The sequence below is a fragment of the Lissotriton vulgaris genome, chromosome 4_1 (assembly GCF_964263255.1).
Source record: "Lissotriton vulgaris chromosome 4_1, aLisVul1.2, whole genome shotgun sequence".
NCBI classification, from domain to species: domain Eukaryota; kingdom Metazoa; phylum Chordata; class Amphibia; order Caudata; family Salamandridae; genus Lissotriton; species Lissotriton vulgaris.
In genome coordinates, this window is record NC_141691.1 from 1,419,277,554 (window position 1) to 1,419,302,347 (window position 24,794).

A 24,794-nucleotide genomic window follows, 5' to 3' on the forward strand; every position below is an offset into this window, starting at 1 on the left:
AAGGGTACCGACTTGGGGTGAAGAGAGGGACGCCAAGATATAGGGGTGAGGAGGTGGATGGTAAAAGGGTGAGGAGAGGTTCTGATAAAGGTGTAATGAGTGTCTGGATTAGTGAGGAGAGGCTGTGAGGGGGGGCTGATGATGAGAGGGCAGCAAACACAGATGATCAGAGAAGCTTCAAGTGAGGGAGAGGCAGGCACGACGAGTGAAGGAAGTGGGTGGGTGAACTAAAGACTGGTGAGGAGAACGATGATGAGTGAGAGGTACTAAGAGAGGGTGAGATGAGGGGGTGAAAAATCAGTCAGTAGGAGAGTGATAATAATGACCAGCTGTACAGCAAAGCGGATCTTGCAAGGCATGACTTTTTTTTTAAAGGAATACAAAATAAATAAGCAAAGTGATGTGGCCGACACACTGTGCTATTTTGTAGGCATATGCATGCTTTAAACGCACATGTAAAACATAAAATAACAGCCCAAAGAACGCATCAGCTTTCTTTCTTCCTCCACGGACAAATCTGCTTGCTGGTATGGGCTAGCACTTCATCTTCCGTTGTTATTTTCTTGAGTCACTTCCAAGTAGGAGCATTCAAATGCAGCCATACTGGTGGTGGTTCAGGGTCAGCGACACTTTTGAGAGGGTGTAATGTAAGCTACATAGCTGCTGACTTAGTGAGCTGGAAACAGGTTTGAGTTTCGGTGTCGGCTCTCCCCTGTGCCTACAAAAAATACGCCATCAAATTAAACAATGGAAATAAAATTTAAAATGTATCATACTGGGAATTTTTTCCTAGTATGATCAGCATTTGTAATTTTGTTTACATTGTTTAATATGTTCTGATAGCATATTTGCCATACAAAGTGTGGGTGTCAGCTCTCCTACGTATACTGGGAAACCCCCAGCTGCGTTTGTGCTCGGAGGGTGGGAGGAGGGCTCCTATCGCAAGGAGGGAGGGGGAAAGCCAGAAATATAGAGGCAGCGACGGAAAGGAAAGATAAGGCGGCCGTAATTTAAATGCCGTCCAAAACATGAAGTATGGCGTCCGCTTCACAGACGCCGTGCGATTAGTCGAGCAAAGGAAAAGCAAAAAAATAATAAATAAATGCAGTTGGAACGGAAATATATATGAACAAGGAAGAGTGACAGAAAGGATGGAGGCTGACGGCCCAAAAGAAGGAAAGGAAAGAACGAAGGAAGAAAGGGAGCAGGGTGAACAACAGAAGGAAGGACTTTGAGGAGAAACGTAGCCGCAGACTCTTTGGACATTGGGAAAAGGCACGCTGAAGGGCGAGGGAGGCGAGGGAGGGAGGAGAAATGCGAGAAACTTGTGAAGCAGGGGGCGGGGGTAGCTGATACCTTTGAAGTGAAGCTAAGCTTCACTTCAAAGGCTTGTTGGCACAGCGCACGCTGGGGGATGACTGTGGGACACTTGAGGTATCATTACGCGCATAATACTGTCATTTCTCACCAAGTTAGCCGGCGAAAAGGAAAGCGCGGTGCTGGGTCTGAATAGAAATTGTGCCTCAGAGAGAATCTTTCTTTAGAAAGACCTACGTTAATGCGGACACACTAACCGCTGTTAATGCGTAGTTCTCCATGTATTGGGACTCGCGGAGATGAGCACCGGCAGCCGCGTGATGGTCAGCATGGTGCAGACGCAGATTGCTGGTGTACGCGCGAGTCTGAACTAACGAGAAGGGAAGACCGACTCGGCTTTCCACTACCTAATGTGTTGTGTATCAGTGTCTAGTTTGACATTACAATACATTGGGGAAGTATAAATCATAATGAATAATAAAAATTGTTATGAAAACCTGAATATGCATATATAAATCATATTGGAGAACCTCGATTTCAAATTCATCACTAGACAAACATAAAGGTATGGTTTCATACATGGCAAAATGTATCGGGTCCTTACATATTTGTCATACCGCATGTAAAAACAATATGATGGTAAGATCTGTAGAGTACATTATTATCACCTGGGAATCTATACACTCAGAAAATCTTAGATTCGCGTTTTACATGGATGTTTTAACCCTACAGGGCCCGTTTGAAAATTTATATATAAGCTTGATGTTCGAGACCAGAACAAAATTAAGTCAATGTGTTGGTTTATATGTCAGACCAATGGCTGGGACCTAACACAGTTTCAAAAATTAAAAACTTCAAGCAATAGATAGAGCAGCGCTGCAGGGGCTGTTAGTAGGGGAGAAATAGTACCCAAGCCTCTTTAACATGCACATTGTTTTATAAACAGCAGTAAAGTGCTAGGATGAAGCTGTGTGTGTGTGTGTGTGCCCTACAATTGTTTGAGCCTAGGATGCCCCACACAACCAGAACAAGCCCTTTACCGCTAATGTAATTAAAGCAGGGCATGGGGGAGCGGATCCTTTGAAGCACGGCCTCGCGGCCGTAACAGCAGGGATGTAATTAGGGGGAAGGAGAAGTCGCGCTTGGGTGAATGCCTGAGGCCAAGCTGCCCGTGGGAGGGAGGCTGATGGCTGTGATAGAAGCGCGGTCACGAGCACGTGCACTTCTACAAATCCGGCTCGTAAAAAGTCGTTTGTGGGTGGACGGCATTAGGTCTCTCTCTACGCGAGACCTAAAAACGCTTTTCCTATGGAATCTAGGTCCTAACTATATCTACCTACTGGCGAGCTCCAGCAGGTAATATACACTTATAAATATTTTCCCCTCCTATTACTGCTTTAACAAAGTGGTAATTGGTATGGGAAAAATACCAAATCTAATACTTGCCTACATTACGAGGCATAATGCTGAACACAGGCAAAATCGAGCTGAAAACAACATGGCTGACTTTAATGTTTTCAAAGGCAGTCATTAGCCAATTGGCTAATGCCTTGTCATCGCTATATAACCCGGTACTACTTCAGCCACAGATATAACTAAGTTTAAAATACTTAAAACTTAAAAATTACCTACCATACCCCACAGAATCATCAGGGCAGCATAACATATCATCCAGACACATTTTGTAGAAAACGGACTAACTGTTTTCGTGGGGTGGGAAATTCAAAAGTCTATGTGAAATAATGGATTTTATGCCCTTTTTGCCCACCAACCCCCCCCCCCCCCCTCTTTTTTTAAATTATTTTTTAACCTCTTTGACCAAACGCTGCAAAACTTTCACTACTCGAACAATGCAACAGGGGTAGTAGGTCTGCAACGTTTAGTGGACATTCGTCAAACGAGAGATGGATGGATGGCTGGGTGGATAGAGATATAGGTTTATAACATGCCAGGGAAAATAAATGTTTCCTAATAACATGTTATTTGGAACAAGTTCGATAATGACCACAGATTTTGCACCTTGTTGTTAAGAATGGTAATAAATAGCCTTTTACAGGCTACACATTTGCATTTATAAGATACATGCTGGAACTTTCAGTCAACCTTCATCAGTTATTGGTCTTTTCAGGTGTCCTATTGAGGTTTTGCTTCAGCCCTCCATAGAGCTTCTCTCCCTTTTGCGCTTCTTCCTCCACCCTACTTTGCTCTCCTTCCTCCACCCTACTTTGCTCTCATTTGCTTCTCCCCCACAAAACTCTCTCTCCCCTATGCTCAGTTTCTCCATCCTGTACTTCTCTCCTGCTCCTCAGTTGCTCTTTCCATCGTTTGCTGCTTTTGCCTTCCCCCTTCACCTACTCTGCTTCCCAGAGACCGTTTTTTAATTTTGAGATTTTTAAAAAGTTTTTTATTTTTATATTTTAAATTTACTGATCCAAGTGGTGTCTGCCCTCTTGGATCGTAAAATTTAAAAACAATAAGGAAAATGGCACCTGCATCATTCTGTTGGTGCATACTTGCTTGATGTCTACAGAAAGACTACCAACAATTTTTTTGACAATGTTGCCGCGTCAGTAAACTGCACTAAGTCATTAGGTCTAGGTCCAAAAGGTGAGAGCTGTTGACTTTGGCAATGACTGGTCCTGGCCCTCCTGATGCTTGCCATCGATCAGGGTCAATCGAATCTCAATATACTATTGCTTGTAGGTCCCCATCCTCCTTTTGGCTGACCAATTCCTGCAATTAGACGGTCAATAGAACATCTCAGCTGAGATTCAGTACTGACCTTCCATGTCTGCACTCTGTTCTTTTTTGCCATCCACATGTCTGCTCTTCCAGTTTTGGTAGTAATTACTTACCCAGCTTTTTAGAGTTTCTGGTTCCACAGAATAACCGCAAACAGTGGTTACATCTTCGTTCCCCGCCTATTTCCTACCACCCCACCCCCGTAAACTGCACTGATAAAGCCTGTGGGTCTAGATCCAAAAGGCAAGATCTATTTACTCTGCCAACACTTGTTCTACTAAAGTTCCCTAAAGATTTGGACCTCTATTTTTAGTGTAACCGCCCATTTTATTCATTGTTTGGTGAAGGGGGGGAGGTTTGGGAACTCATATAATTTCATTTGTCCATTTTTTGCTATTGGGTGTTCTACCCACAGTTTTATAGTTGTACTGAAAGTAATGACATTGCAGGTTGTTTTTTTTTGTTGTTTTTTTTAACAAGCCAAGAGCTTGAGTCCTAGCGAGGTAATAGTAGCTTCAGGTTAAGAAACCAGTAACGCAAAAATGTTGGTATTTGCTGCGCATCTTTTGCATAGCGCACTGAGTCATTATATGTACTCCACATTAGCCATTGATGCATAGATTTTAGTTTGTGTTTGGTGGGCTGCAAGAATCCCCTCACTTTTTTCTCGGATTCTGCATAGGATATTACAATGTAGGAAGGCAGTTGCAATTTGTGTAAACACTTTTACGCCCTGCAACGTTATTATTGAACAATTAATTGAGAGTAAAAAATATTTTTGCTGTGTTTGCTACATGCTACTGATTCTTTACATTCTGTACATAAGATGTTAGTGTTGCTCAGCTTGGTGGCACTCACTTTATCCAACTTTAATTCAGATCTGGAATGTGCTAGATCGAATCTACATTTACCCATTGAGGTATGGCACGTTAGAAACCCAAAAATCCACTGGGAAGGTAAATTAGGAGAGCAGTTTCATGCTGTATGATCGTTTATTCTGCACAAAAAGATAACAGAAGGAGTGTCTTTCATTTGTGGCTGTTTTAAGAGATTTCAGAATAGATGTTATAGGTTGGATGGTTCACCTTTTCGTCTCTTTAAAAAAAAAATATATATATATTACCAGCTTGAATGGGCAGCTATTTTAATTACTTATTGTTACCATTTCATTAAAATATACATTCTGTGAGCGTTTGCTTCACCCTGCAGAGTATCTCTCTGTTGGACCTGGGGTTACCAGTCTACATGGGGTAGCTTGGCACTGAGAAGGAAGGCCTATCCCAAAGGCATATGTGTAAAGGTTGCGTCGCACCCTTCAGTAACACAGCGTCCATCCATTAGAAAAGAAAGACACTACACCAGTCTTAGGAAAATACGAGTTGTTTTATAAAATAATCTCTTTGTTGTTCAGCAGAACGTGGTTCAATATATAAAAATAGCTCCACAGTGGTGTACGTATATATAGGCACCAGTTCAACATTGCACACACATTTCTTTTCTTCCCCAATTGGAAAGAGTTCACTTGTACATCTTACCCCTTCTACCAGCAGTAATTATTCCACAGTCTCAATTGCAGCAACTAGAAATGATCACTTCTCTACACAGTTAACTACAGTGGATCCTTACTCTTGGAAGTCCAAGGTTCCTATTGAAGCAGGTTACAGATTTCCGTCACTTACATCCTACTTACATAAATCCATTAGTGAGCATTAGGCTTCCACTTAGTAAAATCAGGCAGAACATCACTTTGTCATGAAAAATAGTATTACATCTTCCTCCTGTCAGCTGTGTTTCTGCTGTTATAACCAGGGAACAGAACTCTCAAAGAGACAAGATTTGCCTTATTGACGATCAATGCATGTAACCTTCCCGATTTATAAACAGTTGTAGGGAAAGAACAGATGGGTTCTTGATACTAGTCAGACCCCAAGCTTCTATAAGGGGGGTTCAGTACTTTTTAGCTCAATCAATCCCTGTCACAACCCAATCAGAGACAGGAGGTAAGAGCAACCACTGAGCTTTACAGCTCGAACTCCTGGGTCTCTGTTTCACACCAGCCCCAAGACCTCGCTGTTAAGATACCCGATTGTCAAGGGAGATCTTATCTGCTACCAGAAGCTTAGGAGGCTTACTTCTTCGCCGGTCGGTCCCCGGCGAGTTCGCACCGAGAACCAAGCCTTCCCTCCAAGTCACGCGACCCCTCACAGGACCCACACAGCCGGCGAACACCTCAGCTCTGTTCCGCCTCTCTGGAGCCGCCCAGCCCTTCACTAGGCCTGTGCGGAATTCGGGACACTTCCGCGCCTATGGAGCCGCCCAGCCCTTCACTAGGCCTGCGCTGGAATTGAGACAGCGCTCCGCCTCCAACCGCAAAGCAGATGTGTCAGCCCAGCCTCTACCATCAGTTCCCCGCTCCGGGCAGAGAGTCGCGGCGCCTCTCCGGAGGGCACTTCCAGCCTTGCAGACCTCCCAGCCCGTCACCACCAGCAGGGACCAGTCACGAGAGTCGCGGCGCCTCACCGGAGGGCACTTCCAGCCTTGCAGAGCTCCCAGCCCGTCACCACCAGCAGGGACCAGTCACGAGGGCGCTGCCGGCTCCAACCCACAGGCGCAGCACCCTTTTCACCACAGGGAGCTTCGTAGTCTGGAGGCAAGTAAGTTAGCAGTTCCTTGCTACAGAGTTCAGTCTTGGGCGGGAAACTTCGGGAAAGCCACAAGTCTGGTCTTGCAGGGCACTGGGGGACAGCAAGTGTAGGTATTTACTTCTCCCGGGTCTTGACTTAATTCAGAGGTCAGCCTCAGTCGCCCTCACCTGGCAATTTCTCACAGTCCTCGCCTCGTTTGTCCCACTTGAGGTACCCACAGGCCTCTCCTGCATCAGGGACACCACAAGTCAATGTTCTGGCAGGGTCAGGTCAGCAGGTGAGGGATAGTATCGATCAGCAGGGATAGCAGCCCCAAGAGGCTATCAAACCCCCCACAGCGCACCAACCTCCTCAATCCACAGCCTGTACTCCTGACCTACAGCTCTCCTCTCCACACGACACAAAATGGCTGCCCTAACATTCCACCTTTTATAGGCCAAGCCAAGAATGTCCAGAGACGTCCAGAAGGTTCTGGAAACCCCTATACTGTCCTATGGCCCTGGATACTGAGGTAACCTGTCAGGTGGCAGTTGTAAGCCACCATTTTGTGGGTCTTGTGGATTCAGTCCGAAAGGCAACTAGGTCTCAGGTAAATAATCCTCAAGGATAAAAATGGTACCCAGCCCTGGTAAGGCAACACAAAAAGTTCTAGTGGACATAAAAAAACAAAGGCTAGGAGGCAGAAAGGGAACAAAAATAAATAAATAACAGGAGGGACCACCCAAAGGGCTGACGGGTCTAACACTCTCTCTCGCCTCATGCTGTTTTACTATCTGGTGTATCATTCCACTTTTTTTTAATACATTTTTTTAGAGTTTTATAAAGCGCGAACTAGACCCAAAGATATCTGGTATCCGAGCGTTTTACATGAGCACCGGTTTCGTTACACAAGGACACATTCATTGTTTGGCACGGGGAGATTAAGTTGATGTTGAGTGTCGTTGCCGAGACTCAAACCCGGTTTCCCACTAGCCGTGAGGCTACATCCTCTTCTCCAAGGAAACTTTCCTTGGAAGGGCTTCCTTTGGGTTAACTGAGGAACTGTTTTTGACATGTGAAAAGTACCCTTGTTATCCACTCTAATTCCCATATTAATTTCTATGGGCCAGATGTAGGTAGAATAGATTTACCGATTTTTAATTACCGAATTTTACCGATTCGGTAATTAAAAATCGGTATATCTAAGGGGTGGATATGTAGGTATTTCCTGATGTGGAAATACCGAATCTGTAACATTCGGTATTTACCGATTCTGTAAATACAGAATCGGTATTTCCCATTGATTCCTATGGGCATTGAAGCCCATAGGAATCAATGGGAAATACCGATTCTGTATTTACAGAATCGGTAAATACCGAATTTTGCAAGGGTGCAGGGGGTGTCACTTTTACACCCTCTGGCACCCCACAAATAGGCATGTGCGCCATGTGGCACACAGACATGCCCTAAGGGCATGTCTGTCTGTCACATGGCTAGGTGTGCATGCACATATGTGCATGCACACCTGAATTCGGTATTTTACCACACAATAGGATTGTGTGGTAAAATACCGATTTTGTAGGGCCTTTGGGACTCAGAAGAGTCCCACCTACATCTGAGATTTACCGAATCGGTAAAAATACTGATTCGGTATTTAACAGAATCGGTAAATTTACCGATTCGGTAAATTTACTGATTCTGTAAAATTGTGCCCCTACATGCCAATTCTTGAATACCGGTCGGTAACGGCCGAAAATACCGATTTTCGGCCGTTACCGACCGACCTACATCTGGCCCTATATCTTGTAAGTATTGTTGATAGCGGTTTCTAGTATCAACCAAGCCAAAAAGGACAGACTTTAAATTCCTAAGCAGCATTTGTGCATGCAGCTCAAATAAACAATATATGTGAATATTTGTGTTTACCCGTGTTGACCTATTCAATCCGGACCTGCTGGCTTTGCCAGTGTCTGTTCCTCCTAGCTGCTCCTTTGTTACATATGCATCTGAGGCTGCACATTCCTGTCGTTTTTTTCATTATTAATTAAGAGTACACACCACAAAACCAATAAGAGAGATGGCAAGGTATTCTTTGTACACCTCTTGTGTTGTCCCGGTGAGTTTGTGTGCCTCAGATGCTAACATGCGACTCTAGATGTATTTTTTTTTTCCTCTGGTGTTTTTCACATGAGTATGCCCTATGACCGCTACACCTATTGACTTTGCCAGAGCTTGTTTTCAATCAAAATATCCTTTGGAAACCTGCTTTGTAAGTAAGTCTTTGTGTCGAACATTTGGCATCTACAGTAAAGCATATAAGTGGAACGATAGCATATTCTTTAGCTAGAATACAAGGTTATGCTGGGTAAAGCACAGCTGCTGGCGACCCAGGTTTCGAGCAGCAGTACCACTGTGCCGTTTGATGGCAGTCTGTAGCGTCTGTCTCTGATAATGCCAGCTGCACTGTTTTCATGACATATTTTCCGTGCTAATCTACAGCGTAGCTTTAATGCCAGCAGCAAAGTCTTGCTTCCACTGCCAGCTGCGAGCGATTTCCAGCCAAAAGCAGGGAGTGAGGTTTGATGGCGGGAGAGAATACGTAAAGATAAATTAGCACTGAACATGTACTAGAGTTTGAATGTTACTCGTTTCTTTGGATGAAAGTTTTTCTTTCTGTGCTTTTTTAATTTTAACTGGTTCCCTTCTAGGGTTGCTTGGGACCAGAGAGAATTTCTTTTCAGAATTATCTGGCACCCTGAAAGTTGGAATGTTTGTCTTATTTTCTAACCACTTGTGTTTGTAGTGGCCTGTGCCTTACTCGGAATTACTTCAAGGGTGTTTGTTTGCTTGCGTCTAGCAGGATTACAATTTTCTTTTTGGCGCACAGGGAAAGGGTACTTACATTGTGCTAAAAAATTAAGCCTTTACATTTATGTATTTGCTTCCACTCAGATTTCAGGTGCTACCATATAGTGGAGAAGTGTGGCTCAATGTGGAGAAGTGTGGCTCAATGATTAGAGCGGCAGACCCTGATGCAGAGGTCTAGCCCGGACCAGGGTTCGATTCCCCGCCTCGGCGGGTCTTGGGCTAAAAATTCCACGGACCTGATAATTCTCGCCTCGGTGCCTATTCCAATCATGGAGTCCCACTCCGCAACTCTGGGCAATAGCTTGCTTAATCTCCACAACGGCCCCCACAGCTAAGGATGCCTGGTCTCCACCTTGGGGGTGCCCAGGAGTGGACGCCTCACAGGGAAAGCCAGGATGGGTTCCACAGCTGTATTTGTACAAGCGCCTTGAGACCCTTGCGGGTGAGTAGTGCGCTATACAAGTATCAATTTACATTTACCTCAAGGCTGCTACTTTTATTGAATTAATAAATATAATAAGCTGTATCAACTTGCCTCCATTTCATCCTTTGGCCTGCAAGATATACTTTTAACTGGAGCATTAACCCTCTGAGCTACTCTGCCTGCTTGGCATCATCACCCTCTATGCAGTCTTTTGTACCCTGCCACATAATGACCATCAATGACATTACTGATATGCAACAATTCTAGCAGCGTGACAGATGCACACCCGCAATGCAGGCATTCTCGGATCTGTCCAACTCCTCTCCCAGTCATACAAGGCTGCAGTGACCAGGCCATTGAGACCTGTTAGGCCAATGTACTAGGTATGCGTTGTAGGGCCGTGCATGCAGGATCCACTGGTAAAATGTAAACGTTATAAGAACATCCTTAGGTCTTACCTTACACGAAAGTTCAAGCTGCACAAGATTTTGTATGTACACTGCGTGAATATTTATACCTTTTCATGTTTGAAATATTGTGATTAGCAGGTTGCCTTTCTAAATGCTAGAAATGTTTTTCTATCAGGCAGTGTAACCCCACTCTTTTCTCCAGTTACAATGCTGCTCTGTGCTGAGATCATTGGTCTGATTTTCGAGCCCCCCCTCTCTTTACTCTAAAAATATCTGCTCTTGTTTCTATTACTGCAGCTCTCTTCGTTCCCTCTATGGCTCTCGGATAAGAGTACTCTAACCAGTGATCCAGTAAGGTGGGGGCTTCACTGTATCCCCCCCATCCCCCCCCCCCCACCCATGAAGAGAAATTGATGGCTTGCGTGAGCAAAATTTGTGAATCGCTAATCCGATATAGCATTTTGTACCTAGCACTCATCAAAGTAAACTAGCTAATAAAAGCACCACCATTACCCGAGGCCAGCCTTCTCAGAACCTGTATGCTTGCACCTGTACCCACATTCTCCTACCTTTCCACCTTGTGTTCAGACTGTGGCTATAATGTTAATCTTTTCTTTGTGTTAATTGTTGTAGCTTCGGTTTTCTTAAACTTTATTTTTGCCTTAACAGGTCTTGTAGTTTCAAATACAACATACAATGGTCCAGCACAGTAATATTAATTATAGCTCAATTTTCAAACAATGTTAATAGTTATATTTACAGTGCTTATTCAAAACAGATGATCGTAATACAGTGGAGTTGTTCGCAGTATATTCTTTATTTCTTAATTTATTCTTCCCAAAAAAAGTAGCCAACGCGTTTCGTCTTTCACAGACTTCTTCAGGGCTACAAGTAACAATAAATATATATATATATATATATATATATATATATATATATATATATATATATATATATATATATATATAACAATTATTGTACAAAAACTTAATTATTTACAATTAAAACAATTTTACATTTCATACAGGTCTTGTAGTTTAGCCTCTGCTTACTAATCGCATATCTTTTCTTATAAGTACGGTCTCCGGGGAGGCCATTTTTGGGTCAAGGCTGGGAAGGCTCATGCGCTCTCGCAAGCCTCTATTGTTTACAATAAAGGGCTTGGAGTCCTCCCATTACCTACCATTTGTTGGTTTGTGTCCCTCTTTTTTGCAGCCTCCTAATTAGTCAGAGCATGTCAGACGTCACTTCCATTCCTTTCTGTGGAGTACGGATTGATTCAAATTAATTAGTGTCCTTTTGCTGCTAGGACTGTGATTGAGGTACTACTCCCCCCCCCCCCCCCCCTAATCCCCGCCCCCCAAGACCCCTGCCCCCCACTCCTACCTCCATCTGGTACTTCCTCTGCACCTCCTCCTTTTTGTTTTACCCATACCCCCTTCTCCCGCTATCCGTTATTCTTGCCTCCTCCTTCCCCCATGCTTCTGTGCAAGATGCCTTAAAAAGATTGTCAATAGCAATAGATCTTGCATCTGCGAGACCGAATGGCTTTGCCAGTGCTGGTTTTTTTCTTTGGCTAGTCTGAGGTTTTGAACTGTCCTTCTTCCAGAAGCAGGGTGACTCATATGAGTCCACATTTTTAACAGTAAAATAGGTAATGTTACATAGAAAATAAAATGGAAGGAAAATGATACACAAAGAAAAGAAAAAGAGAAAAACAAATGCGTCACATTGCCATTCGTCAAGAAATAGGCACTCTATATTATTACAAGTTAATCAATCTTGATTTGTATAGTGCTGGTAATAACCCGTGAGGGTATCCAGGCGCTGAGAGTGCTGCTGCAGTGGGCTCCGTTGAATAGCCAGGTCTTGAGTTCTTTTCTGTATTCTAGCAGAGATGATGAGGTCCTGTTGGTGAGGTGGGAGGATGTTCCAGGACTACTCTGATAGATAAGAGAAGGAGCATCCTCCACTGTTGCTGCGGGAGGGGGTGGGGGAGGGGGGAGGCAGTGGTTGATGTACGCTGGTCCCTGGTTGTGGAGGGCTTTGAAGGCGTGGATCAATATCTTGAACTAGCATCTCTTCTGATTGAGAAGCTAGTGGAGCTTCTTGAGGTGGGTAGTGAAGTGGGTCCATTTAAGAAGGTCTAGGAGGAGTCGGGCCACGGAGTTTTGTATTGTTTGCAGTCTTGGTATTGGTGCTATAGTCCAGTTGGCTAGTGACCAGGGCTTGTGTGGCGGCACTTCTGGTGTCGATTAGAGCCACTTAAAAATCTTCAAGAGCATGAGAAGGATGAGTAAGCGGGCAGATGAGACTGCGTTTAACTGTCTCTTCAACCATAGCATCATCCTGTCCAGGATGATGCTATGGTTGCGGGTGTGGTCGGTTGAAGTAGTTGAGGGTCCTAGTTCGGGCGGCTCCCATGCGTCGTTCCATGGAGAGGTGTTCATGAAGATCAGCACTTCAGTTGTGTTTGTGAGTTGTAGGCAGTTGTCTGATCCAGTTGGCAATGCTAGTCATGCACCTTTGGTAGTTGGTCAGCATGGCGGAAGAGCCTTCTGACAGTGAGAGGATGAGCTGGGTATCGTCTGCGTAGGCAATATGTTCAGTTAATGCAATCTGACGACGTTGGCCAAGGGAGTCATGTAGGTGTTAAACAGGGTAGGGCTGAGGGATGCCACAAATGGTGGTCTGGGTTCTGAGGTGAATGGAGGAAGGTGGATGCTCTGGGTTCTTCCGGTGAGGAAGGAGGCCATCCACTTGAGGGAGTCTCCTTGAATTCCAATGGTGTGAGGGATTTTGATCAGGGTAGGATGTGATACTGTGTCTGAGGCTGCTGAGAGATGACAAAGGATCAGGGGCACTGTTTTTCCTTGGTCGAGGAGAGTTCTAATGTCATCTGTGGCTACAATTGGGGTGGTTTTGGTGCTGTGGTTGGTGCTGGATCCGGATTGGGAAGTGTCGAAGATAGTTGTTCTCCAGGTGTTCTGTGAGTTGGCGGTTGATGGCCTTCTTGAGGACTTTGGTGGGAAAGAAGACCAGAAAGATGGGGCGGTAGTTCTTGAGTTCGTTGGGGGCGGCAGATGGTTTCTTGAGTAGGGGCTTGACTTATTAGTGTTTCCATTTTTGGGAAGGTGGGCGTGGTGATGGATACATTGAAGATGGCTGTGAGCGCGAGACTGATTGTCTTACTCTAGAGGTTGAAAATGTGGTATGGGAAGGGTTCACTAGGTGCTCCTGAGGGACATGGTTCATGATGGCTCATGTTTTGTGTGGTGAGCTGGTCCCAAGTGGTGAGGAGGCAGTCATGCTCCTCATTCGTGGGGGTGAAATGGATGAGGATGTCAGTGGGTTTGAGGTTCCTGTAGATGGTGGAGATCTTGTCGTGGAAGAAGCCAGCCAGGGAGTCGGAGTTCCTATGAAGGGTTGATTTTTTTTTTGTTGGGTGGCTATGGGGCTGGAGAACTCTCTGACGATGTTGTAGAGTTCCTTGCTGTGGTTGGAGCTTGCTTCAATGCGGATGGCCAGGGCATTCCTTTTCGTGTTTTTCAGGAGATGATGGTATTGGTTGAGGGCTGTTTTTAATGCTGGTCGATCCATGAGGTCCATGCTGGTGCACCATTCAAGTCTTTTGCAGGTTTGTGTCATGGTTCTTATTTCAGTAGTGTACCAACTGGCTTGCTTGGAGGACCTCTTGAGCTTGGTGGGTTTGTCAGGGGCGACTCGGTCTGCACAGTCTGTGATCCAGGGGGACAACGAATTAGCAATAAGGCCTAGAAGTTGACGTTTGGACTCCCTTTTCGATGTAGAACTGTCACTGGAGCAGTGGAACTGTATATAAAAATAATGTATCAGTTAGGCAAGTAAAGGAACTCTGCCACTCCTCTACTTCTGTTTTTGGACCAAAAGAAGTTGAATCAAATTCAGGAACGTATGTGGATTTAATAAAGCTCATTGACTTATATTGTCTAGGATGTTAATTTTCACGTGGTAAAAACAGAAATTACTTCTCTTGAGTCAGATACTGTTGTCTAAATTTATCTGAAGTTTGCATTCACCCTTGTATTAGATCTTGCCTAGTTCCTGTGTATCTCCGACTCCAGGGCAACGTACAGAACTGTACAAGAACTGCAGGCTCAGTGAAAAGTTTCTAGACTCGTATCTCCATGTCACCATTCCTCGATTGCTTTCATCACCAGTCCAGCCTCTCCCCCTTTTTAGGTCTCGCCTATTCTGTCCCGTAGGGATTGATAGGCGAGATTATAGTAAGCGGTCGGAAAAGTCTACCTAGCTGCGGATCGCGTACAGTTCATGTGAGCCAGGCACGTGTACATCATCGCCAGCCACATCACACACCACCATTTGTTTGTGCCTCTGCATCAGACTTCAAAGGCTGCCACTCCCCCCCCCCCCCCACCCCCTCAATCAGACTTCAAAGGAAGCCGCTCCCTGCCCCCCTCCGCGCAATGCCAGAACATCCTTTTAGGGCTGCGACAACCCAGCAATCACATTTAGGTTTTTAGCAGGCGATATCACATGTTCCACAGATTTACTGTTGCCCGGGATTGTTCGAGATGTCGGTCTGGGGAGGCAAACATTTCCCCCTACAAAGGATGGCCCCTTTTAAAGTGACTTTGCAAATGAGATTGTTTGCGCTCGTTAGCATTTGAGCGCAAGCAGGGGTGGCCTTTGCCCCAGATTTGTAATCGCCTCTCAATCTCCCTCCTTGCCCTCGAGAGTGCAGCGCCCGTCCTCTTCAGGCCGCTTTGTTGTGGCCGTCCTAGTTACAGGGTGAAAGGTAATTAAATCCCTCTCACAGTCACCGACGCTTCTGTGACCCACAAGCAAAGCCGAGAGTCTGGGCGGTGACAGAGGCGGAGTAGAACAGAAAGATGGGGGGATTAGAATATCAGAGAATAACCCTAATGATGCACAACCGACGCAGTAGTTTACACAACAGCACACTTCGATTTCGGTCTACAATAAACCCCATCAGAGCTTCAGTGCCACGTCCGGTTTAGAAAGCGCTTTATGAATCTAGTTACAACCATATAATACAAAACGTTGTTTTTAAACTGGGCCCCAGGGATTTGTAGATTTCCCAGCTGTAAGTGCACATTTCGCGTACGCCATTCCCAGAAGCTGCCGGTAAGCACACCCTCACCCACCCTCCCACCCTCACTCACCCTCCCACCCTCACTCACCCTCCCACCCTCCCTCCCACCCTCCCTCACTCACCCTCCCACCCTCCCTCACTCACCCTCCCACCCTCCCTCACTCACCCTCCCACCCTCCCTCACTCACCCTCCCACCCTCCCACCCTCCCTCACTCACCCTCTCACCCTCCCACCCTCCCTCACTCACCCTCCCACCCTCCCTCACTCACCCTCCCACCCTCCCTCACTCACCCTCCCTCCCACCCTCCCTCACTCACCCTCCCACCCTCACTCACCCTCCCACCCACCCTCACGCACCCTCCCACCCTCCCTCACTCACCCTCCCACCCTCCCTCACTCACCCTCCCTCACTCACCCTCCCCACCCTCCCTCACTCACCCTCCCTCACTCACCCTCCCACCCTCCCTCACTCACCCTCCCACCCTCCCACCCTCCCTCACTCACCCTCTCACCCTCCCACCCTCCCTCACTCACCCTCTCACCCTCCCACCCTCCCTCACTCACCCTCTCACCCTCCCACCCTCCCACCCTCCCTCACTCACCCTCCCTCACTCACCCTCCCTCACTCACCCTCCCACCCTCCCTCACTCACCCCCACCCTCCCACCCTCCCTCACTCACCCTCCCTCACTCACCCTCCCACCCTCCCTCACTCACCCTCCCACCCTCCCACCCTCCCTCACTCACCCTCCCACCCTCCCTCACTCACCCTCCCACCCTCCCTCACTCGCCCTCCCACCCTCCTCTCCCACCCTCCCACCCTCCCTCACTCACCCTCCCTCACTCACCCTCCCACCCTCCCTCACTCACCCTCCCTCACTCACCCTCCCACCCTCCCACCCTCCCTCACCCTCCCACCCTCCCTCACTCACCCTCCCTCACTCACCCTCCCACCCTCCCTCACTCACCCTCCCACCCTCCACCCTCCCTCACTCACCCTCCCACCCTCCCTCACTCACCCTCCACCCTCCCTCACTCACCCTCCCACCCTCCCTCACTCACCCTCCCACCCTCCCCTCCCACCCTCCCACCCTCCCTCACTCACCCTCCCACCCTCCCTCACTCACCCTCCCACCCTCCCTCACTCACCCTCCCTCACTCACCCTCCCACCCTCCCTCACTCACCCTCCCACCCTCCCTCACTCACCCTCCCTCACTCACCCTCACTCACCCTCACCCACCCTCCCACCCTCCCTCACTCACTCACCCTCCCACCCTCCCACCCTCCCTCACTCACCCTCCCACCCTCCCACCCTCCCTCACTCACCCTCCCACCCTCCCACCCTCCCTCACTCACCCTCCCACCCTCCCTCACTCACCCTCCCTCACTCACCCTCCCTCACTCACCCTCCCTCACTCACCCTCCCTCACTCACCCTCCTCACTCACCCTCCCTCACTCACCCTCCCACCCTCCCTCACTCACCCTCCCACCCTCCCTCACTCACCCTCCCTCACTCACCCTCCCACCCTCCCTCACTCACCCTCCCACCCTCCCTCTCCCACCCTCCCACCCTCCCTCACTCACCCTCCCTCACTCACCCTCCCACCCTCCCTCACTCACCCTCCCTCACTCACCCCCCACCCTCCCACCCTCCCTCACTCACCCTCCCACCCTCCCTCACTCACCCTCCCTCACTCACCCTCCCACCCTCCCTCACTCACCCTCCCACCCTCCCTCACTCACCCTCCCACCCTCCCACCCTCCCTCACTCACCCTCCCACCCTCCCTCACTCACCCTCCCACCCTCCCACCCTCCCTCTCCCACCCTCCCACCCTCCCTCACTCACCCTCCCACCCTCCCTCACTCACCCTCCCACCCTCCCTCACTCACCCTCCCTCACTCACCCTCCCTCACTCACCCTCCCACCCTCCCTCACTCACCCTCCCACCCTCCCTCACTCACCCTCCCACCCTCCCTCACTCACCCTCCCTCACTCACCCTCCCACCCTCCCTCACTCACCCTCCCACCCTCCCCTCACTCACCCTCCCTCACTCACCCTCACTCACCCTCACCCACCCTCCCACCCTCCCTCACTCACCCTCCCACCCTCCCACCCTCCCTCACTCACCCTCCCACCCTCCCTCACTCACCCTCCCACCCTCCCTCACTCACCCTCCCACCCTCCCTCACTCACCCTCCCTCACTCACCCTCCCTCACTCACCCTCCCTCACTCACCCTCCCTCACTCACCCTCCCTCACTCACCCTCCCTCACTCACCCTCCCTCACTCACCCTCCCACCCTCCCTCACTCACCCTCCCACCCTCCCTCACTCACCCTCCCACCCTCCCACCCTCCCACCCTCCCTCTCCCACCCTCCCACCCTCCCTCTCCCACCCTCCCACCCTCCCTCACTCACCCTCCCTCACTCACCCTCCCACCCTCCCTCACTCACCCTCCCTCACTCACCCTCCCTCCCACCCTCCCTCACTCACCCTCCCTCACTCACCCTCCCACCCTCCCACCCTCCCTCACTCACCCTCCCACCCTCCCACCCTCCCTCTCCCACCCTCCCACCCTCCCACCCTCCCTCCCACCCTCCCTCACTCACCCTCCCTCACTCACCCTCCCACCCTCCCTCACTCACCCTCCCACCCTCCCTCACTCACCCTCCCACCCTCCCTCACTCACCCTCCCTCACTCACCCTCACTCACCCTCCCACCCTCCCTCACTCACCCTCCCACCCTCCCTCACTCACCCTCCCTCACTCACCCTCCCTCACTCACCCTCCCTCACTCACCCTCCCTCACTCACCCTCCCTCCCTCCCTCACTCACCCTCCCACCCTCCCTCACTCACCCTCCCACCCTCCCTCTCCCACCCTCCCACCCTCCCTCTCCCACCCTCCCACCCTCCCTCTCCCACCCTCCCACCCTCCCACCCTCCCTCTCCCACCCTCCCACCCTCCCACCCTCCCTCTCCCACCCTCCCACCCTCCCTCACCCTCCCACCCTCCCTCACTCACCCTCCCTCACTCACCCTCCCACCCTCCCACCCTCCCTCACTCACCCTCCCTCACTCACCCTCCCACCCTCCCACCCTCCCTCACTCACCCTCCCTCCCTCCCACCCTCCCTCACTCACCCTCCCTCACTCACCCTCCCACCCTCCCACCCTCCCTCACTCACCCTCCCACCCTCCCACCCTCCCTCACTCACCCTCCCACCCTCCCTCACTCACCCTCCCACCCTCCCACCCTCCCTCTCCCACCCTCCCTCTCCCACCCTCCCACCCTCCCTCACTCACCCTCCCTCCCTCACTCACCCTCCCACCCTCCCACCCTCCCTCACTCACCCTCCCTCCCTCCCACCCTCCCTCACCACCTCCCTCACTCACCCCTCCCACCCTCCCTCACTCACCCTCCCTCACTCACCCTCCCACCCTCCCACCCTCCCTCACTCACCCTCCCACCCTCCCACCCTCCCTCTCCCACCCTCCCTCTCCCACCCTCCCACCCTCCCTCACTCACCCTCCCACCCTCCCACCCTCCCTCACTCACCCTCCCTCACTCACCCTCCCACCCTCCCTCACTCACCCTCCCACCCTCCCTCACTCACCCTCCCTCACTCACCCTCCCACCCTCCCACCCTCCCTCACTCACCCTCCCACCCTCCCTCCCTCACTCACCCTCCCTCACTCACCCTCCCTCACTCACCCTCCCTCACTCACCCTCCCTCACTCACCCTCCCTCACTCACCCTCCCTCACTCACCCTCCCTCACTCACCCTCCCTCACTCACCCTCCCTCACTCACCCTCCCTCCCTCACCCTCCCTCACTCACCCTCCCTCACTCACCCTCCCTCCCTCACCCTCCCTCACTCACCCTCCCTCACTCACCCTCCCTCACCACCCTCCCACCCTCACCCTCCCACCCTCCCTCACTCACCCTCCCACCCTCCCTCACTCACCCACCCTCACTCACCCACCCTCCCCACCCTCACCCTCCCACCCTCACCCTCCCACCCTCACCCTCCCACCCTCACCCTCCCACCCTCACACCCTCACACCCTCCCACCCTCACACCCTCACACCCTCCCACCCTCACACCCTCACACCCTCACCCTCCCACACTCACCCTCCCACACTCACCCTCCCTCACTCACCCTCCCTCACTCACCCTCCCTCACTCACCCTCCCTCACTCACCCTCCCTCACTCACCCTCCCTCACTCACCCTCCCTCACTCACCCTCCCACCCTCACCCTCCCACCCTCACCCTCCCACCCTCCCTCACTCACCCTCCCACCCTCCCTCACTCACCCTCCCACCCTCCCTCACTCACCCACCCTCCCTCACTCACCCTCCCACCCTCCCTCACTCACCCACCCTCCCTCACCCACCCTCCCACCCTCACCCTCCCACCCTCACCCTCCCACCCTCACCCTCCCACCCTCACCCTCCCACCCTCACACCCTCCCACCCTCACACCCTCCCACCCTCACACCCTCCCACCCTCACACCCTCCCACACTCACCCTCCCTCACTCACCCTCCCTCACTCACCCTCCCTCACTCACCCTCCCTCACTCACCCTCCCTCACTCACCCTCCCTCACTCACCCTCCCTCACTCACCCTCCCTCACTCACCCTCCCTCACTCACCCTCCCTCACTCACCCTCCCTCACCCTCCCACCCTCCCTCACTCACCCTCCCACCCTCCCTCACTCACCCACCCTCCCTCACCCACCCTCCCACCCTCACCCTCCCACCCTCACCCTCCCACCCTCACCCTCCCACCCTCACCCTCCCACCCTCACACCCTCCCACCCTCACACCCTCCCACACTCACCCTCCCACCCTCACCCTCCCACCCTCACCCTCCCACCCTCACCCTCACTCACCCTCACAACCCCCTCACCCTCACAACCCTCTCACCCACCCTCATCCCCCTCACCCCCCTCACCCTCCTCACCCCCTCACCCTCACACACCCTACTCACCCTCACCCTCACCAACATAGCATAACAAAACACAGCAAATAGCATAACAAAAAAAAGCATAGGATAGCAAAACAAAGCATAGCAAAACAAAACCTAGCAAAACAAAACCTAGCAAAACAAAACCTAGCAAAACAAAACCTAGCAAAACAAAGCATAGCAAAACAAAACATAGCAAAACAAAACATAGCAAAACAAAACATAGCAAAACATAGCAAAACAAAACATAGCAAAACAAAACATAGCATAGTATAACAAAATACAACATAGCATAGCATAACAAAACAAAGCATAACAAAACGTAGCATAACAAAACGTAGCAAAACGTAGCATAGCATAACAAAACACAACACAACAAAACATAGCATACATAACAAATAGCATAGCAAACATAGCATGACAAAACACAACAAAACATAGCATAGTATAACAAAATACAACATAGCATAGCATAGTATAACAAAATACAACATAGCATAGCATAACAAAACAAAGCTTAGCCTAGCCTAGCATAGCATAACAAAACATAGCATAACAAAACATAGCATAGCAAAACACAACAAAGCATAGCATAACAAAACACAACAAAGCATAGCAAACCAAAACACAACAAAGCATAGCATAACAAAACCAAGCATAGGATAGCAAAACTAAACGGCATAACAAAACAAAGCATAGGGTAGCAAAACAAAACATAGCATAGCATAGGAAAACAAAACATATAAAAGCATAGCAAAACATAGCATAGCATACCAAACACAACAAAACCTAGCATAGCAAAACAAAGCCTAGCATAGCATAACAAATCAAAGGATAGCATAGCATAACAACAAAAAACCTAGGATAACATAGCATAGCATACAGCATCACTCGGGGACACCACAACATCACTATGCGCTGCCACAGCATCACTGAACGCCACAGCATCACTGAACGCCTCAGCATCACTTGTTCGCCATCACATCACTCAGCATCACCACAGCATCAATCTGGTCAACCATTCAACAACTGGTTCAAATATGTTCTCTCAATGTTTAAAGCTTTATTACAAATGTAACAAAAAAGATGTTAATATTTCACTTCTGTTCTTGGATTTTCGTTTAAACAAAATACTGAACATAATCTTCACAAAAGTTATTTACAAAAGTTTAAGCTATTGCCATTATAAATTACAATAACGTTTATTTAAGTATTAATTATTTTTTAAAAAATTAAAAGCCCTTGTTATTTTTAATATCAATACATGTAAGTCACGTAAATACAACACTTATTGCATTACAAATTCTATAGGTGTCACATTTGCGAAAGTTATAACTATTGGCATTGTAAATGACAAAGCTATTAATTTCGCTATTTTCAAAAACAAAACAGAAATAAAAAATGTAATTTACAATACCAATAGCTCAAACGTTCCTAATGCGAGACCTATTGCATTGCAAATGCTTGTTTTTGGTGGCTCTGCTTGCCTTGTCCCCTTTACGGTTTGTGAGGGTCAACGCCAGTTGTTTAAGATGGTGATATAAGAGGAGGTGAGTATAAAGTCCTTACTAGCTGTATTTGATCACAGTACATTACTCACGACTGTCTTGCCAGTGTGTTTAGATGCATCCCTGCAGTGCTAGCCTGTCATTTGTTTGGGATTTTCTAGCCCCCAGTGTCTGCAGTTGAACTGAGCTTTTTGCCGATGCGGGCTTAGACCAGAAATCTAAAATCACAAAATCCAATTTGTTCTTCCAGAGATGAGGATGACATCAATGATGTCACTTCAATGGCTGGAGTCAACTTGAATGAAGAGAACGCGTGCATCTTGGCAACTAATTCCGAGTTGGTGGGCAGGTTGATACGCTCTTCCAAAGAAGAACCCTTCCTTTCTATTGGGCCACTGCAGGCTAAAATTCTAGAACTGGGTAAGAACATAATTAACGTGTGCCATTCACTTTGTGTTTTGTAGATGCAAAGCCAATATTGGAGTGAAAAAACGATTTTTTTTTTGCACAGCGCCAGCTGCACACCATCGCTGATGTTCTTAAATATCCTTATTTTCTACGTTTATAAGACAACGTAAAGTGTTTTTTCCCTCTATTGTTTTTTAACTTTCATCATTCTTATGTTTAATGTATTGTCCATGAATTGGTGAAAAGGGGGTCTGGGTTTCTACAGAGCCGGATTTCTGGCTATGCCTTAGTACATTAGATCCTCTGGTAAGTGCGTGCCAGACGGTGAGGGAGGTGATGTTTTAAAATTGCATTGCCCATCAGAGCTTCTACAAAGTAGGACCTACTCTTCTGTTGAAACACTCAAAGCTCATCTTAAATGTTGCCTTACTTGTACATCTATCTCTGCTGGATCCATGATTGTAAACGCTGTATGTATTTTTTCCTGGAAAAAAAAGCAGCAGTGTTTTATGTGCAGCACCTTAACTGTGAGATACTCCTGCTGGCATAAACATGTTCTCCTGTATGATCCACTCTGTATCAAATATCGAACATAAAAGAATAAAAGCCATTAGGGCAGTCACACTTGAACAGCAGGTACACTTGCCGCGGAAGTCCCTTATTGGCATTAGACCAATGGACCTGCAGGTTTTTACACACACACCGCTCGCACCGAGCCACCCACCTCTGCAGCACTCACCCTCCCGACCTGTTGCACCGAAGTCGAAGCCAGTAGCCTCAATCTCAGTTACTTACTTAACTCGAACCTAGTGGCTACTTTTTAAAATGTTTTTATGCACCCGCGCACTCGGAACGTGGCTAGCTTGAAGGGCTTCAAGAATGTTTGGGTTTCTGAATATCCCATCACCCACTCGTCTGCATAAGGCCACCCTTTCCGCTGTCCTTTACCCTGCCTGCTCACACCCCACACACTGAGTAAAATGCTCATCACTAGGCTTTAGCTTCCAGCAGAAGGGGTGGACGTCTACCTCCTCATTTCACAGTGATACTGTAACCTGCAACCGCGGGGGTGCGTGGGAGGCGGGGAGGGCTGGGAGCACATCAAATTAGCCCCCCGCCCTCGTCGTCAAGTTAGCTGTTTATGAATCCTGTTCGGTTGCGTTGTTTGGTCCATTTCTAAGCCCTGCTGCTTCCGGTTGGCGAGGCACCGCACCGATCACGAGATCAGCCTTTGCAAAGATAGCCGAGAAATCACATTTCAAAATATTCTTAATCGGTGCACAGAATAATAATTTAACATATTTTGGCATTAAATAGTGATTGATGCGCGGCCATGAAAAAATTGCCACTTAAAATAATCTGGTATACTTGGTGTGAAGACTGAATTTAATGGCAATGCCAACAAGCTCCTCTCCAGCTGGGTTTCTTTGCATGCTCAGCTGAACTGTAGGCCTCATGTTGAGAGGACAGGAAGCCGTGCTCAAGAAATGGACGTTTTAAATGCGAAAACACTGTTCATCTTCATTGCAGGACTGTTCAACGGAGGCACATAATATTTGTGTGTTCTACTTGCTGTAATGAAGGGCTGCTGGCATTAGTGGCAGCTAAGGCACTGCAAACCTTCTTCCCTTGCCTTCCAATGACGTTCTTGGATTTTATTTCTTATGAACGATGTGACCTTGTAAGAACATTCCCTGGGGCAGATTTCAGCAATGTCTATATTTCATGATGCCGGGGGCATTTTTTTTATTAATGCATTTCCTAATATCTTTGAAGTTGTGAATCACAGTGAGAATTCTAATCCCCAAACCTTTGTTCGTAATAGGCATGACTTCCAGGGGGAGCAGGGAACCTGCTGTGCTCATTATTTCAATTACCTGCTCCTTTTTGTGCACATGATGATTTTTTTTTCTGCATTCAACAGGTAAAAGGCATGGCGTTGTGGAGCTCACCTCTGATGCTGTGACCCTGATCTCCCATGCCACGCAGGAGCGCTTGCGAGGGCTGGTCGAAAAACTGACTGTAGCCGCACAGCACAGAGCAGCCATGTATAAGGTAAACCCCATTTTAGGAAGCGAGTGTCTCTTGAATTCATGGTCTTGTGTAGCTGTATAATCTGTCACAGCGTTTCTTCGTGGGAAAATCATGCAGAAGAATGAGTCCTGGTGATAAAACAAACACTGAAAAGGCCATTTGTTTTGACTTTTCTATCATGAAAAGGTTCTGTCCGGCTTTAGTAAAGCATGAAACAGGAACCAGCCACATCAGCAGTGTAAACCTACCTCGCTAACGAATTTGTAATACAAGTGCAAGCCTCCCTCACATATAACGAGTTATACGATAGGCACCAGTAGTGCAAGATTCCTCACGCACAGAGCAGTATAACATTGCACTATTGCCTC

The 24,794-nt window shown here is 48.8% G+C and overlaps 1 protein-coding gene across 2 annotated transcripts in view; it reads left to right on the plus strand.

The window, feature by feature from the left end:
- LOC147724067 (uncharacterized) overlaps nucleotides 1-24,794 on the plus strand; it is a 331,100-nt gene that overhangs the window by 239,845 nt on the left and 66,461 nt on the right. For both annotated transcript variants that reach the window (XM_086965662.1, XM_086965663.1), the window contains 2 exons: nucleotides 22,235-22,404; nucleotides 24,317-24,447. In XM_086965662.1, coding sequence (XP_086821788.1) covers nucleotides 22,235-22,404; nucleotides 24,317-24,447 — 301 coding nt within the window. The remainder of the gene's footprint in view (nucleotides 1-22,234; nucleotides 22,405-24,316; nucleotides 24,448-24,794) is intronic.